This window comes from Camelus bactrianus, chromosome 5, assembly GCF_048773025.1.
Source record: "Camelus bactrianus isolate YW-2024 breed Bactrian camel chromosome 5, ASM4877302v1, whole genome shotgun sequence".
Taxonomy (NCBI): Eukaryota; Metazoa; Chordata; class Mammalia; order Artiodactyla; family Camelidae; genus Camelus; species Camelus bactrianus.
The window spans coordinates 30787607-30805303 of record NC_133543.1 but is presented as its reverse complement, the minus strand read 5'-3'; the positions used below and the strand labels follow the sequence as shown (position 1 = coordinate 30805303).

At 34.1% G+C, this 17697-nt stretch overlaps 1 protein-coding gene across 2 annotated transcripts in view; it reads right to left on the bottom strand.

Moving 5' to 3' along the window:
- Positions 1-17697, bottom strand: part of KYNU (kynureninase) — a 90609-nt gene that overhangs the window by 22134 nt on the left and 50778 nt on the right. For both annotated transcript variants that reach the window (XM_074363588.1, XM_074363589.1), the window contains 2 exons: positions 12510-12608; positions 11649-11722 (listed from right to left, as the gene is read on the bottom strand). In XM_074363588.1, coding sequence (XP_074219689.1) covers positions 11649-11722; positions 12510-12608 — 173 coding nt within the window. The remainder of the gene's footprint in view (positions 1-11648; positions 11723-12509; positions 12609-17697) is intronic.

Here is a 17697-nt window from a genome sequence, read left to right as displayed (position 1 = left end):
TGTTAAAAATACAATTAATCATTGGAGCAAAATCCAACATACAAAGAAACTAAAGCACAATTTTTTCTAAGAAAGTATATTTGCATAAAAGACTGCTTTTGTAATGTCCTTTAATTTGGCTTTTACCACCACACAATTTAATAATTTAAGTCTGTGCTTAGGAATGCAAATCTGACTGAGAGTAAGTTGTTTCCTTTTTTCCCTTTTCCTTTTCCTCTTCTTTTCCCTCTTCCTCTTCTCTTTCTCCTTCCCTCCCTCTCCTCCCCTATTCTCTTATTTCTCTTTCTCTCTCCCTCTTAAGGTCACAACTTAGAACTAAATACAATTGTCTTACTGCTTTCATGGCTTCAAAAATTGTGCTGAATTACAAAAAATGGAACATTTAGTGTATGGCATAATTGTTTATTCTTAAAAATCTGTAGTAGCAATTGCAGATAAGTTTGAATGCCTGTAATCTCATATTCTAATGTCCTCTATAACCTAACCTCAAGTGAAAGTATGTTACTTAAAATCCTCATCAAATAATAAGGTTTCACAGAACCAAAAATTCCACAAAGGTTGTTTTATTCAGGAAGTTATGAGAAATTTATTCATTCAAATAGCTTTTATATAGTCTTAATTTTCATAATAAAAATGTTGGCAGCTGAATATTAAGAAATAGGGACATAGTACTCTTTCATACTTGAGAAAAGGAAAAAGGTGAGAAAGTTACAGTAAAGTGTGTTGCAAATTTCTTGAAACTTACTAAATTTTACTGTATCCACCTATTACAAAAGAATGGAGGGCAGAAGGGTCATCAAAGTCATTAAAACACCCAACAATGCACAGATTTCCATCAAATTGGTTTCAGTTTCTGATTTATCCCTACCAGCAGTTTACCTTATTCTGATGCTTTGTATTTATTACTTGAGCATCAGTAAGTTTAAAAACTGGGAGGGAATCTTGGAGATCCCTCCAGGCCTAACTATTTATTTTTCCCATAATCAAACCAAGACCTGATGAGACTTGATTTGCAGTCTTAGTGCATGTGAACAATGGGTCCCCTTTCTTTTTAACCTAAAATCATAACTCCTTACTTGAAATGCAAGGACCTTAATGATCCTGCCTGGGATACCCTACCACTGCCAGTTCCCCTTCAGTCTGACTAAGAGTTAGGGGGATTTCTCCAGTCATCGCAAATATCACCTCATCAGCAAAGCCTTCTCCAACCTCTCTCTTTCCTTTCCCACTCACACAGAATGATAAATTCCAGAAAAACAAGGCTCGTTCATGTCTGTGTCCCCAGTGTTTGCAGACTGCTTTGCTTGTAGTAGATGCTTGAGAAATGTTTTTTAGTTGATAAATGAAATAACTGTATGACATTTGAGTAATTTAGCACCTTTTGGAGAGACATCAAATTAATCTTTGATGCTCCCCTCATTCTTGTCCCTCTCTACAAAATTTTCTTTATGTCCTCTTGATTCCATTTCCTAATAACTTTTATCTTTGTCCTGCTTTCTTTATCCCATTTGCCATTACTGTATTTAGATAATGAGCAGCTCACTTCTGCATGATCACAAACTTCCCTCAACTGACCCTGACATTTCTATTCTTGACCTCCTTCACAGCGCTACCACATATCTTTTAGAACAGATCCAGAATCCTACAACTTCTCATTGCCTCTTCTGCTACTCCTCTGCTTTGAACTGTTGTCACCTCTTGTCTGCTTCTCTTAATCGTTCCCCAGAAGGTCTTCCAAAGTCCACCCTTACCCTCTTACAGCCTACTCCCAAGAAAGCCATCACGTGATCATTTTAAATTTGCTGTGTCATGTCATGTCACTTTTTGGGCAAAATGAGCAATGAATCCCAAGTCTTTATATTGCCTTAAAAGGGCCTGCATTTTCTGGACCCTTTGTCTCACTAATCTCCAGTTTGTCTATTCTATTCCAGCCACAGTGGCTTTCTTGTTCCTCAAACAGCCAGGACACACTTCTGTCTTAGAGCTTTTGATAAAATACTCCCATGGCTGGAATTCTCTTCACCAGATAACTGCTTGGCCCACTCTCCACCTCCTTCATCTCTTCATCACATTGTTTTCTCCCAGTGGTGAGCTTTCCTGAATGTCTTTTTAATACTGTTCATTGCCAGAGATCCCACAGAGTATTCTTATATCTCCTTTTTCTGTCCTGCTTTTCCAATTACCCACAGGACTTTTCAACTTCAAATATATTATACAATTTGCTCTTTATTATGTGCATAGTCTGTCTTCCTTTGCTGGATATAAGCTCTATAATGGCAGGTATCTTTGCTTTATTTCTCCACACATCCCAAACATTTTAAAAACTGCCTGTGATATACTAGATGCTCAATAAATATTTCTTTAATGAATATAAATGTGGTACAGGTACATTATGCAGCTATGCCTTTAAAATTTCTACAATGTTCAATGAAAATGTTAATTTCTTTTCATGAATGATTGTATATATTTTCCCCCTCTTTCTTTTTGGTTATTCCAAGCTCTTTTCATCTACAATCAGCCAAAGTGTTTCTTCCAGTCTCCACCAACAGTCTTTTCTAACCAGGCAATCCAATGGGATGACCAAATGCAAACAAGGGTGTGTCTGAGCATACTAAAACTCTGCCTTCAAGGAAGTAAGATCAGTTGGGTAGGATATGGGTATGGTTGCATGGGTAGAGGAAGTCTCAGTCAGGTTTTAGGCCATCCCACACAATGGGGCATTAATATTGCTAAACCACCATGCAGAGTGAGAAGAAACTCTAGGGAAACAGAAACACATTGCTCCAGTTCAAATTGATATTGGAATTAAGACATAACAGTAGTTCAGACACATACAGGAAAGGTGGAGCTACTGCATAGGAATAAGGATCAGAGAAGGCTGTAGTCATAAAGTATAACAAGAGGCAAAAAAAAAAAACAAAACCAAAAAACCCAACAACAACAACAACAACAAAAACAAAAACAAAAGCTCAACTGAAAATGAGAAAAGGAGCAAGGAGAATCTAAATCTGGGCAGTTGGCAACCAGCACGATCTGAAGGAAAAGAAAATGTATGCCTAAGTGATGGAAGCAGATTGAAAGCTATGAATGACAGTACAAATCTTGACGAAGTAGGTTGCTTCAGCCCGTGAACTGTGCATTCGTCCCTTGATGTCAGCTGCTAGTCCCCGAGCATGACTATTATAAGGCTTGAAGTGGCCATGGTATAGACAGGTAAAATATTACCAACTCACTCTGAATAAAGAAGATCTTTATCACTTCCTATTTTCTAAAGAAATATTCATCTATTCATAATTGCTCCGCCCTGTTCTAAGTCAGCTGATTTAATGCTGCTTTGGAAAGAAGTTGAGGAGTTATCATGGAGTTCAGTTCCTTTTCCTCCACTCATTTGCCCAAACAATATGTGAATATTGTTAAGACAGAGTGCTTCACTTGGTTCTGTTACATATTCAATTACACCTTCACATCTTACTCAAAAGGAACATTGTTAAAATATGTCCAGTGAAATAAAAATGTGATACACATAATTATAAGAAAGCACTTCTTGATATCCTAAGTTTTGGTTAATAAAATTGTTTCCTGAAGATTCAGAATAATATGTTGTCCTTACAAGAGCTAATATTGTCAATATTTTCTTGGCATGAATGCTTTAGTAACAAAATTTTGGCACATTTTTTCCTTGAAATATATTATTATTTTGAAATATTTGTTTATAATCCTCTAAAGTAGTATTGATGCTAAAAAGCACAAAAAACAGCAAGAAGATGTCTGGATTTAGAACTTTAGAAAGGACTATTTGCTGCATTGATTAAAATACTCATGAAGGATTTTTTAAGTTGTCTATAGCTGGTTTTGATGGATATATTTGGTCTTTGTAGAAGCATATGGAAATGCATATTTAATTTGACAGTATTTTGCAAATCATACCCACTTCGGAATAACTTGCAAAGTAGAAATGCTACCATATGCTAGAAGATGGTTTGTCTATTATGCTGAGAGTAAGGAAAGAGACATATATTCAATAACAAAATTTAAAAATATTTTTCTGGGGCATTGTGGATAATGAAAGTAATGAGAGATCACGTGGACAATGTCCTTGTACTTAAATATTCAGAATTAATTTATAGTTAGTTTTTCAAACAATCACATTAGACATACTAAGAAAACTTCTCCCAAGGATCACAAGCCCCTTAGGAAAAAAAAAAAAGTCAGATGGTCAATTTCTATCTAAGTGTCTACGCCTGTACCAGATCTTCTGAGATCTTGACCAAATCTGATTGGAGCAGAGATTCATAAGAAAATCAAGAGAAGCTATCTCTACATGCACTTATCCTGATGGAGATAGACCTCAACTCTAGAGAAAAGGATAATTCCCGTTTAATCAAATCCCTCCTCTGGAGTGGAGTTAAAAACAAGTGACCAAAGAGAAAATGGATCACAAAAATTCAGACCTTTTTTCTGAGCAATGCATTACAAGTGTTCTTGTGGCCTTTGACAGTAGCCCATCCCAGTCTTGGAAGAACCAGGACCCACTGGGTCTGTGTGTGATGAGCAGTTTCCCTTGCTACCCCACACAGCGTCTGTCATTGCACCATGGTTGCTTTGGCAGTCGTAAAGAGTCAGATGAATACACAGGTTTTTCTCAACAAAAACAAATAAAAGTTTAGCAATAGCTCTTCATAGTTTATATCAAAAACCCTTGCAGATTCTGAAGGTCACTTTAGGGACAAAACTTGAAGTAATTAAAACAAGAGCTGAAGCTCTTTGACAAGTCTTCCCTTTTGTATCTAAAAGGTTCACAGACCTCATATATCTTCAGAGACACTAGACTGCAATTTTCAAAGAGAAAATAAATTTTGAGGTTTCAAAGCACTTCAGTTTTCTCAAATTAATGATTATGTCATCATTATCTGAGAGTAGTGATTTGCAAGCAACAATGGCTTTAATGTATCTTTTTATACTGATAATTACTATTTTGGTTTTCTTTAAAGAGCCAGGATTACTTTTTCTCTTAAGAAAATCAGATTATTTACTGAACTTATTTTTAACTGATCATGCCTCAGTGCATAAGCATTATTTTTACGATCACAACTTAAATTCACCACATGTGATAATTATCTCAATGATTCTGCGTACTGAAAAATGTCAAACTAAGAAGAGCAGGGATCCTTGTAGAGTTATTAATTTAAAATAGTTTCAGAATGAAGATAGGTGTTGGTTATGTATGTCATAAGTCCATGGATGAGTTGTCTTCAATCAAATTAGCTTCTTTTGGATCCCTTACAATGAGGATTTGGGGGGCTAGCATTTACAATAGGTATAACCTACTCATGAGCACGGTTCTGAAACTAAGTGAGAGTATGAAGCAAATTTGATTTCAGCACTGTTTATAATTTCTAAAATATTGTAGAATAGGGATAAAGAGCAATTTTATGATAATAGGCAGACTTTTAAATGTTAAGTCAATAACTCAAGATTCCATAAAAAATTCTAGTAAGGAGCATAAAAAGAAAAAGATCACCTGACATATCCCTTAAAGAAATGTCATTTATGTAATTCTTTTTTCTTCTTTATATTTCCTTAAATTTATGAAACTAATCAAGTGAAATCTCTCTTATAGGCAACAAGTTCAGCTTTCAGAGTAACAGGGAATAAATTTATTCACTTAGTTAACATAGCATTCCATTTTGCAGAGGTATTATATCTGTAGGTTTCCCCACCAACTTGCTCTAGATTTTCCAGAGCAGCTCTGAGTGAAAGTTATCTGTCTCCACTGCTCCTATGGTGATGTCTGAGAATTCACCCAGCAACTACTGAGAAGTTGCCTTGTGGCACATATTCTAACCTTGTGTTACTTGTCCTTCAAATTGCTTATTCAGCTATCGAAATGGTTATCTCTTCAAATGGACTGTAAGTTTTTTTTAAGTCATAGCCAACATCTTATATTTATTTCTATCTATGAAAGTTTCTTGTACAAAAATATATATTGGTTATATTTGCTCATGCCTCCTCAATTGACTCAGATCACTCTCTTTACTTGATAGAGCAATGAGCACCTTAGATAGGATACTTCTGTTGGAGTAGGATAAAATGGAAGCTTCATCATGTTTAATTCCTAAGATTAGAAAGATGTATGGATATATTGAAAGTCCTCATTATTTGATTACAAATGGAATACCAGGAAAAGGCCATTTAAAATAAATCTATTTTAAACCATTAATCAAACTTCAGTAGTAAATAATGGAGAAAAAAAAATTGATAGAGATGCTCTTGAAAAATAAAGTTTAAAATTATAGAACAAATTTAATTTATAATTTGATAAAACTTAGATTAAAATTATAATATGCTAATTATTTAAAAGAATAAATTAAAAATTTTGTTGATTTTCTGCTGTGTTTTGATAAATGTTATGATAGTAAAGTAGAGTCTTTTTCATATTACATTTAACTTTTTTAGCATGAGCATAAAGAGGATCATTTCCACAAAATTGTTGAAGCATTCATCATTTCCTTTTACTCCTTGATATTCAAGTCATTTGCTTTTGAAGTACCGTGTCTAATTTCCTCTCCTTCATCTGTTAATGGCTCTGACTCCGACATAGCCTCATTGTCCATGATTTTGTCACTCAGCAGTTCTTCAGTATCACTTGCATCATGAAATCCTGAATCTCTTGGAAAATTTTACTTTACAATCCATTTCCATTAAGTTTTTATTGTGTTATACATATAACATTCTATAATCAGCAAGAGACCAAACTTTTCTTATAATAATGCATAGAGACAAATGCTGATACTAATCGGGAAAGGGTGTTTAGTAAAGGCTAATTTTATAAGTGAGTAGTTCATTAGTGACAATTTCCTATCATGACAATTTTTGCTTTCCTGCATTGTCATGTATCTCTGGGGACTAGGATAATGCTTTGATAATCAGGAACTCTTGCAATCTGCAATAAAATGAAAGTAAGGGCTAAAAAGTAAGCAAGTAGTTAAGGTGAAAGTGCACATCGGTGTCTTCTACAGACATCTGTTGTTGAACTCATACCTATGGATGAGGTGCTCCTGGGTAAGAGGAAGGGTTGAGGCATTGAGACAATCAATAAAAAAGTGAAACAGTAAACCTTATGAAATATAGACAAGTAATCACATATGTTGGAGGAGAAGCGAGAGAAAATGATACACTGGAAGATAAGGGCTGTGGGAGGTAAGCGTTAAGGACTAAGGCGATGGCCAGGTACCTCTCCTCTGGCTGGCTGATAGGGCAAGAAGTCACTCATATTATTCATGCTGAACACCTAACTCCAGAAACAGGCTAAACAGGTAGAACAGATACTGTGGGAGGTCTGTGTCACAGCTCAGCTAGGGATTCTGTGAGAACTCTCACTGAGAAACCTGTTGATATTGGCCTATCCAATTTGAAAGCATCTCTAGTCTCATCAATTCATACACTTTGCTACTAGGAGTCTTGTGAATTTATACACCTGGCTACTGCCACCTACACTTTCTCATTCTCTCAGCCTTTATGAGACCCTGTGTGGGTACTAGACAAAGATGTGGTAAGTAGTAAGTCATAAAGAATCCCAGAAACAAAAACAAGACTTAAATTATGAATGAGTTTGGGGCTATGGTATTCTCCAGTATTGCCTGGAGAAGTATGTAGAATCAAATATATCAAGTCAGCACTCCCCAGAACAAATGTGCATTAGTTGATTTCCCCATATAACATTAATTATACATTTGGGAGTATGCTTACAATTTTTTAGTCTTTTTCCTAAATTTTCTTGATGCTTATTTTTATCCTTTTTTAGACTTTCCTGTACATTGTTTTATGTCTTCTTTTTTTTTTAAGTTCCCAAATAATAGTAATAATAATAATAACCTACATTTCTGAGCTCTAAAATTTGCCTTAACCATGCACTGATGTCATCCAGCCTCTTCTGCTGGTTCTTTTTATCCTGCAAATTACTTATTACAATAAAGGAGATGACTCAAGCCTTTAATAAAGCCTTAAAAATGTCATCTCTACTTAAAGCCTTCAATCGAATACCTCTAGCTGTTTATGGAAATGTGTTGGCATGATTTTAAATTCTAGCATTTTCAAAAAATTATCCGTAGGCCTCATTCTTGGCCACTCAGAAAACTTAAAAACAAAAATCATAGAGGAAACAAGCATTTCAAGAGCTGTCACACGTGAGAGAATTTGGAGGTTTTTATGCCAACACAGAAAGTGAGAAATAGCAGTTTTCCAGTATATATGATTTCACTGGACAGGGTAAAAAAGTAAGCCATAGACAGAAACTTAATAGCTCACATAATCCACTCCCATTTTCATGCTAGAGTCTCTTTAAAAAAAACCAAGAGACAGGGGTGGTGTCTTGAATTGTAGTCTGTGAGCACTTACAGAAGAATCTTTTTATGGGCTTCAGATATATTTGAATCCCCTAAAACCAAAAGGTTAAGTGTTAATCTAAAGTGTACCAGAAGTGTCAACGCTTATAACGTTAAAAAGAAAAAAAATCAAGATTTTTAAGTACTTTTTAAAAGTGATACATTTCTGATTGTCAAATTCTTACAACTAAAAATATTTCCCCTCATATTTCAGAGAAATAATTATTAACTGTGTAGACTAAATTGAAGTCAGGCCTCAAGAAAAAAAAAAAAAAAAAACACAAGATGGCATTTACACACAACCAGTCCCAATTTAGTGTAATTGTTAGCTACAGACAAGGTTGAGAATATGACACTGGAATGAGAAAAGGTGATGATAAACTAGGAAAAGGTCAAATTCTAGTTGAGAAAAAAATAGCTCGAGTTATAATGCTTAATGCAGTGGATTGACTCTGGCCTCTACTCATCCTTTTTATTGGCAAGTGGTTCTTGGAAAAAGTCTTAGGTCATCAGTTTTGAACAATAGCCAAAATGACTATTTAAACAAGAAAGAAAGTGAAATTTCTTGATATAGATGTAATTTACCAGTTGCTAATGGGAACATCACGTAAAAGATATTTCAAAATTACACACTGAATATTAAACTTTTAGAATGAAGGCTCACATATCCCGGGATCCACTCTCTACACCAGGCGGGCCAACCACTCCCATAATGCCTTTCTTCATTGATAAACAGCCTTGATAATCGTTTATGCTTTATGTTTAACCCCACACCTGGAACACCCCTCACCTTATCTTCCACCTTCATCCTGTCACACCTCTTTATAGAATGCTTTGACTACATAAGTACTGAACTATAAACATATAGTCAAATGATATCAAAGAAAAATAATTTAAATATATATACTTTAAAAATACTTTGTAAAGAATGAATGGATCAGGAAAAGTTATTTGTACTATTTATTTGAAATAACATGTTTAGCCACTAGATGTCACCCTTTTTTAGGCAACAAAATTGACCTTTCAAAGTTTGCAACAAAAGCAGTTATATTCCACTATAGAGTAGGAGTTGGTACCACTGGAATTAGTCCCTCTAATATCACACAAAAAGATACTTTAACAACAAACAAACGAAGAAACAACAACAGCCAGGGTTTCCTGTAAGGAGGGCTTCATGAATCAAGCTGATTTGAGTCTTGTCAGTCTCCAAAGCCACATACTTAAAATGCGACAATAGTTAATACTGTATAATTCTCAAAAAAGTTAAAAAATGGCTCTCATACAAATATAAAATGAACACATATAAAGATTCCATTCAGCTCGTTAATTAGCAAGGGAGTCAGTAAGATGGTAAGGCCAGTATGAGAGAGAATGCAAGGAATGGAGACTTACAGAGTCAGTCTGAGCTTGGCAGTAGGAACAAAGCTGTTTAACGTCCCAAAGGTCACAAACTATAACCTTTAAGGTTATGTTTCCTGAGAGGAATGGTCTGTACTAGGCAAGATTCTACAAGTTATCAAGCAACTTAGTCTACATGTATGGATCTTCTAAGTGGCTGTAATAAGAGCTTTACCTGCATGATGCCATTTTAATCTGACAGTAATTGCCATTGAGGTAAATGCTGATGTTACCTGTATTTAGAGGCTAGAACACTGAGAGGTCAAGGAGCATTCTTTGGGTTATGGACCAGCAAGGATCAAGCTAGAATGCAAATCTAATCTGTGCATCTTCTTTCTTCTGGGAGCACAGACTTAACAATCACTTGTAGTGTCTAGAAGATGTTGGGATTCTACAAGGTGAGGCACGTGTGCACACCCTACAACTCCTTCACCCTCTCCTGTTCCTCACCCATGAAGGGCAAATAATGGTGAAAGAAATCTAAAGTGCAGCACAGATGCTGTAAAATCAAAGCTTAAGTGGTAACACTCTGCATTCTCTAGATTTTGTGTAGATTATTTACCACACCCCTGATGCCCCCACCAGCTTGCCCTTTGCCGGATCCTCTATTGCAATTTAAATAAGTGGAGAGATGGAAATGATCAGAGTGGTGAGTCTTCATCCAAAAGGAAACAATATCTTATATATTGTCTGTATGGAAAGCACTTACGCTAGGTAAAATGTTATCAGTGGTGCTTGCTAAAAATGAAAAAGAGACCTTTTAAAACATGCATGGTATTCCTATAATATAATACATGCTTCATATTCTTTTCAGAAAGTTTGGGGCATAGGGAAGCATCTAAGTACTGACAATATAGTCAAGGAAGATATCTGCCTAACAAAATGTCTAAAGGAAATGCTCTATCTAATCTTAAAACTTTAAAATCTTGGAGAAATTTTAGACATAATTAAATTAACTGTAGAACATCATCTTAAATTTATATGCACAGAACATCAAAAAATGTGAGGTGCTCCAAGCTTTATTACTAATTTAGTTTCACTTCTCATCAAGATTGTACCACATAGCCAGTGGCTAAGAAGATTCAGAAAACTAATCAAACATTATTATATTACCTATTAGGAGTCTAGACAATCTCCTCATCATACACTTCTGATGCAACAACTTTGAAAGGATTTTTTTTCCCAGAACATTATTTCTTTATCTCCATTCCAGATAAAAATAATAGAACCACTTAAGAGTTCCCCAGTCAAATAAAAATGTGTAAATTTGTTGATGTATCACATTTGCATTTATACTTGCTCTAAAAAATGAAGAGTGCTATGTAAAATTGACAAGTATTGCTTTTTATGTAGTCAGTCTGTTCAGTGTTGAGCTTCTTCAGTTTTCATGGATTATAAAATCTTTTAGGACAGAAGCTATTCCTTGCAAGACCATCTTATAATGTTTCTAGCTTTAAAGGTAGATATAATTTTAATATTCACATACCACGTTTAAGGCCCTATTAGGCACAGCTCTGGTTGCCTTTGATTTGTTCATCAGTGTGAGAAACCCGAAATTTTCTAAAGTCTAATTTTTGAAAAAAAATTAAGTAGTCTCTTCGCATTAAACCATCTGCTCTACATGATTACAGTGACTCATTTTTAGCATTGAAGCTTCCCTTTTTGTGATTAAATTTCTTGTTCAACCAAGTGAACTCTTTGGAAACCATTTATTTCTGATAAAGTATGCCATTGTTCATAGAGTAGTAAAATAATTGTAATCCATCAGATTCTTATTGGATAACATTTTAAAGAACTCATGTAAATTTAGCATATTATTAATGCAAATTAATTTATTCGTTGCAAGAATCTGAAGATGGTACTCACGCAGGTTTGACTGTGTGGGCGTGCTTTTCATGGACAAAGGCACCAGCAAGACCGCCTGCTCCTGAATTTAAATACTGGATTCAGAATAAAACTATGTGAGTTTATCTAAATATATATGACAGAAGTAAACAATGTAATAATTTGACTACTTTTATTATGAAACCAACTTTTGACAAGTTCAAAATGTGTGACTGTTTGAACTTCTATAATAAAAACATAAGTTGGGACCACCTTGTTCAAAGAAAAAAAATGAAACAGCATTATTAATTGAGAATAAATAACTATTACTTTTTTGGCCAAATTTTGCCCCAACCAGTAGCTAACAGTTCCACTGATACATATCTGATTTCAAATCTCATTCACTTCAATTATGTTGCTATCAAATTATTTAAATATTAATAAAAGATTATATTTTTAAAACACCTGAATTAAAATAAAATTGGTGTTATTTCCATGCTCCTTGTCAATTATATTGTCTTCAAATGTCAATATCAAGTTGATTCCATAAAAATTATCTTTACATAAGTAGATATATTACAACATATCAACATGCAACCAAGAACCTAATCGATTTGAATTAAGTTCTACAGTGTGGAGGTTTTTGTTTTACAGAAACTCCTTCTTCATAACTGAATTGAAGGGATAAATACTCTTTAGTGCATAGAAATACCAGAATGTAATCATTTATCAAAGTTTTCTATTATGTAACCCTACAATTAACTCAAGTCCAAAAATATAGTAATAAAAGAAATGGAGGAAAGTAATTCAAATTCTTAAAATTGGCCACTGATCCAGCTTTTCATTTAGATTAGTGTCAATGTGGAATAAAAGTATGTAATATATTAACGAGTTTGTTGATACCTTGTAGGAGCACCAGCAGGCAAAATCAACTCCCCAGTCATGTAAGTGGAGCTCAACATTTCCAACTGCATGTGCTAGATCAAAGCCAACAAAACAACCCTGGGGAAGAACATAATAACAAATTTTGAATCTACGTAATGATTCAAGATAGCAAGGACAAGTGTATTTAAGAAAAATCTCTGACAAACTGCTGTACCATAAATACAGTTTACCCTCTGGTATAGTAGCTCACAAAGTGTGAACCACAACATCCTGGGCATTCCAAGACTCTTTCAGGTCAAAACAATTTTCATACTATAAAGAGGAAGACATTTTTTGCCTTCTTCACTGTGTTGACATTTGCACTGATAATGCAAACCCAGTGATGTATAAAATTGCTGGCACCTTAGCACAAATCAAGGTAGTGGATCCTTGTACTGTCATTGTGTGTCAAAGCCATTCTGTTACAGCAGGAAAAAGTTAATTTCATGTATATAGCTCCTCGATAAAGGTGTAAAAATAATACACTTGCATTAAATCTCAATACCTTAAATTTTCTTATTTTTAAGGTTTAGTGTGCAAATTATGCATAAAACATTTGACCACATCCTGAAGTAGGATGGTTGTCTCAAAGTAATGTACTTATGCAATTGTTTGAGTTGCAAGCTGAGTTAGCCACTTTAACTTCATGGAGAACCATTTTTTCCATGAAAGAGCAAACTTATAGACAAACAATAGTAATTCATACTCGGGTATTTGACATGCTTAGGTGTATTTTGGAAGGTGAAGTGAGTCTGTCAGTTTAAGGAAAGAAACTCACAATTTGTTGCCAAGTAACAAAAATTACCAAGAGAAATTAGAATTTTGGAAAACTTGGATCTACTTCTGTGAATATGACCATTTCCCAGTACTTAAAGATATTTCTGATGAGCTTAGAAGTAATATATAATTTTTAAAAGACTATATAATGGAACATGTAAATATTTGTAAAATATGGATAACTTAGTGAACCAATATTTTCTGAAAGACCAGTGCTTATTGTTATATATCACGCATGGATAAAAGATCCATTCAAAATGAAAAATCAACTAACAGACTTTAATAAAACATAGGAAATTCCTTGATTTGGTTTCACATTGCACACCACAACTCTTAAGAAGTTCTTACTTGTCAAATTCTCGTGTAGTATCAAAGAATATTCACAATTAACTGAAAAAGCTATTAAACTACTTCTGCTTTTTCCAACTATATATCTGCACAAGGACTGATTTTCCTCATATGCTTCACAAAGAAAAAAAAATCAAGATATTGAATGCAGAAGCAGATATAAAACCAGCTGCCTTCTACTAAGCCAAACAGTAAAGACATACAGATATACATATATATAAAATATCTGCCAAATATAAAACATTCCCTTCTTGTTTCTTTTAGAAGCTATAGTTTTTGCTTCCCTAACAATATATTTATGTTAATATGTAATGGGTTTGTTATTTTTGTCCTAAAATAAACAAATAAATGTATTTTAAAATTTTGTTTTATTTACAAATACAGAAAATATAGATACGAACACAATATTAAAACCTCTATGAGGATCTCAGTGATTTTTAAGAATGTAAAAGGTTTGCATTACTAAAAAGTTTGACTGCTTCAGTGTATCCTGTTAACCTGAAGAGTTAATAAAAATTTCAGTTTATCACTGAATCCCGCATCATGTCCACATTTAATTTGATCAATGCATGTATGTATATGCTGTGGTAAATTGCCTTAATGGCTCTTTGTCCCTTCTTGTATCCATGTCTTTTGCCATGAAACTTTTCAGTTCCTTTACTGAGAACAGTGTGCAATTCTCTGCCACTGGGATCCGTCAGATTACTTGTTTTGAGCAGTGAAACATTAGCACAATAGAATAATACAAAGAGCATCTCTAAATCACTTGAGTGATCAGGCTTGCTCTTCCTTGCCCTCTGCCATCTCTGAGAGAAGGACTTGCACGGGCCAACGTGCTGGCCCAGATGGGAGATGAAAAACTGTGTATCGGAGTCATTCTCTCCTGACCCATCCTGGATCAGCTGCTCTCCCCATCTCCCTTTAGTTGGCCAGAGATGCATGAGTGAGCTCAGCTGAAACTAGTAGGATCCCTGAGACCAAGTCCTGCCTAGAGCAGCTGACACAAAGGTGGACCATAAAAACGATGTTGTTTCTGACTCTATACAGTGTTCTTCTTATACATTGACTTAACACCCTAACAGCCTTTTAGTGTGTGACTCTATTTCTGTCTCAGTTATTTACTTGTATGGCTTCAAGTATTTTGTATCTCTGCCTAGTAGAATTCACTGTTTTAGAAACTAAGCCTCTATTTACATTAAGTTCCCAGAAAGACAACCTGGAGCAGTAAATTTATATTATCCAAATTGTACCCAAGTAGTAACTTTCTAATTTAATGGCTTACCATCAAAACCGTTTATCTACCTGCATATAAAAATGTTAAAAGTGTTACTTAGAGAATATAGTGATTCACTTTCAAACATGCCTTACCTCTGAGTTGTTCTACTGTTAGCTTACTAAGAACATAGGCAATAATTACAGTCCTAAAACTTTAGACTTCCGGCAACTTCTAAGAAACACATCTATCGATTGAAGTTTTTGAAGTAAATAATTGCAGAGGGACCAATTTTAGATTGTTCTAACACCTCCTAAGAATAAATAACCCCAAACTGCTATTACAGGTACTTTCCTCAGAACAGAGGGATGCAAACTATGACCTGTTTTTAATGAATAAGGTCATATTTGAGCACAACCAGTCTCATTTGTTTAAATATTGTCTATGGCTGCTTTTGCAAGCACAAATGAATCATTTGCAGGAGAGACCATATGAATGAAAAAGTCTAAAATATTTATTATTTTGCCCATTAAAGAAAATACTAGTTGCCCCTACCCTATAGAATTGATTTGCATGGAGAAAACTCAGTACATTGAATAGTTAGTTAATTAGAAATCTTACTCATTATAAGGTAGCCAGAACTAGTATCTCATAAAGGAAAAATGTCTTACCAGTACTCTGTTTCTCAAACACAAAATATGAGCAATACATGCATAAAATATAACAGATGCTTCATGCAACAGGAAAAAAATACAATCTCCATCAAGATTTAGGGTTTATCAAAGCCTAATACTTAGGCCCAGTAGATGCATACAGACACACACAATTTGTTTGTATTTTAAGATACATTTTTAAAACTGAAATTAAATTTGGAAAAAAATAAAAGTTCTGAATTTAAAATTCTTTTTTTCTCACCAACACTTTTAATTAAAGTAATATTTTTTAATGAAGAGATTTTTACCATTCAACTTTTCATAGACAAGTTTTTACATCTCAACTTTTCTTAGAAAACTCAAATAATAGAAAGGCAGCACTTTTATTTTATTATCTATTATTTATAAAGAATGGCACGGTGAAGAAACCATGAAACTTCACCTACACTATCCTGTTATTAAAAGCCCTGAGGTCACATTTGTGGCACCACATAAAACAAATCACTTATAGCTCCTACAGTATGTTTCAATGCATGTACAATTTTTTCCCCATGGATAGCAGAGAACATAAATTATTAAAATGTAACTGTTCTGAGGAAATGGCCATAAGATACAAACTGGAATGAAATCATCACAAAGTGATTTTTACAAAAGTTTCACTAGATGGCAGTGTCTTAAAAATAAAGAAAAAAAACCCTAAATTTTCCGGAACCTCTGTATACTCATCCAGTTAGTATTTTCATTATTTTAGCAATAAAAATAGGTAAAACAATATGAATAGGTGAAAATGTAAAGTGCACACTTGAGTGCATACTTTATGCACTTTACTTTTGAAAATAGAAATCAAACACTTCCAACAGATTTTTATTAAAATTACCCACAAGTGCTCACATTCATTGATACAACCACATATAAGCATAGAGGGGTTCAGCCACCATGTCACCTGGCTTTCTAGTCAATTCCCAAACTATGGCAGGAGTCTTCTAACCATTCTGACTACTTCTAGCCTGACTTCTTCTTGTGAACTTTCTAAATCATACATTTGACTTTAAGACTTCCTGTGTCCCTTCAGAGATTATCCCATTAACTTCAGAATGTAACTTATTTTCTTGGTATGGCTTTTTAAAGACCTTTATTATATTGTTCTTTCCAGCTTTCCTGTCTAAGGTCTCTATACCTTCCTCCCTCTGTTTGCATAAAACTTTCTCTGTCTCTGGGATATTTTTTCCCTCTCGATTTGCCTAGGTAGCTCAGGTTTTGATAATAAGGTAACTTCTATAGGAAGATTCCTTTGCCAGACCCTCTCTCATCTTTCAGCCTTCGTTGCTTGGATCTCTTGTAGCAGTTTTCCAATCTTACTGTCTTTGACTTGTATATAATGTGGACCCAAATATTTCTTGAATAAATAAGTTAACAAATGAGCAAATAATAAAGTCATGCAATTGCCAATAAATATTCTGTAAACTGATGTTAATGTTAAGAAAATATTGTTTGAGATCCTTTATTTCTATTGCAATTTTATTGCATAAACCATTTTTCAGACTTGGCATCTTTTAAAATGAAGTTTCTTGGACAATCAATAGTAGTTTAAAATATATTTAAAATCCCTCTCAATAAAACAAGGAATATCATGCATTTTTGTCTTTGCCATCTTCAATAGCACAGTACTAAATTTTTTTCTAACCAGTGAAATAATATTAAACACAAGGCTTGTGCTGAATTTCCAGGTGAAGAACTAGCTCACTGTCTTTCAAATTTGATTTGTCTATTATTTGTCAATTAATTAAAATGAAATATGAAATAGTACAGCTTAACTTTTTCCTTTGTAGTGTTAAAGTCTTGATAACTTTACTGATTTATTCTGTAACAGCTTTGCTTTGCACTGACATATTAGTTTTTTCTTTCTTCACACACACAAAAAAATCCTATAAAAATATGTACCATCAATAAGTAGCGAATTTGATGTGAAAAGGGTAATTTTACAAGATAAGATAGTTGTGGCTATACACAGATCTGAAAGTCAGCTCTTTTGCATATAATTGTTAAAACAATAAAATATTTGAGATAGGTAAATAGGCTTTGTTTTCAAGTCATTTGAATAACTATCCAGGTTGCTTGGGAGATACCTAACAAGGGGTGCCTGCCACAAAACTTGTAGCCATTCATACATACCAGC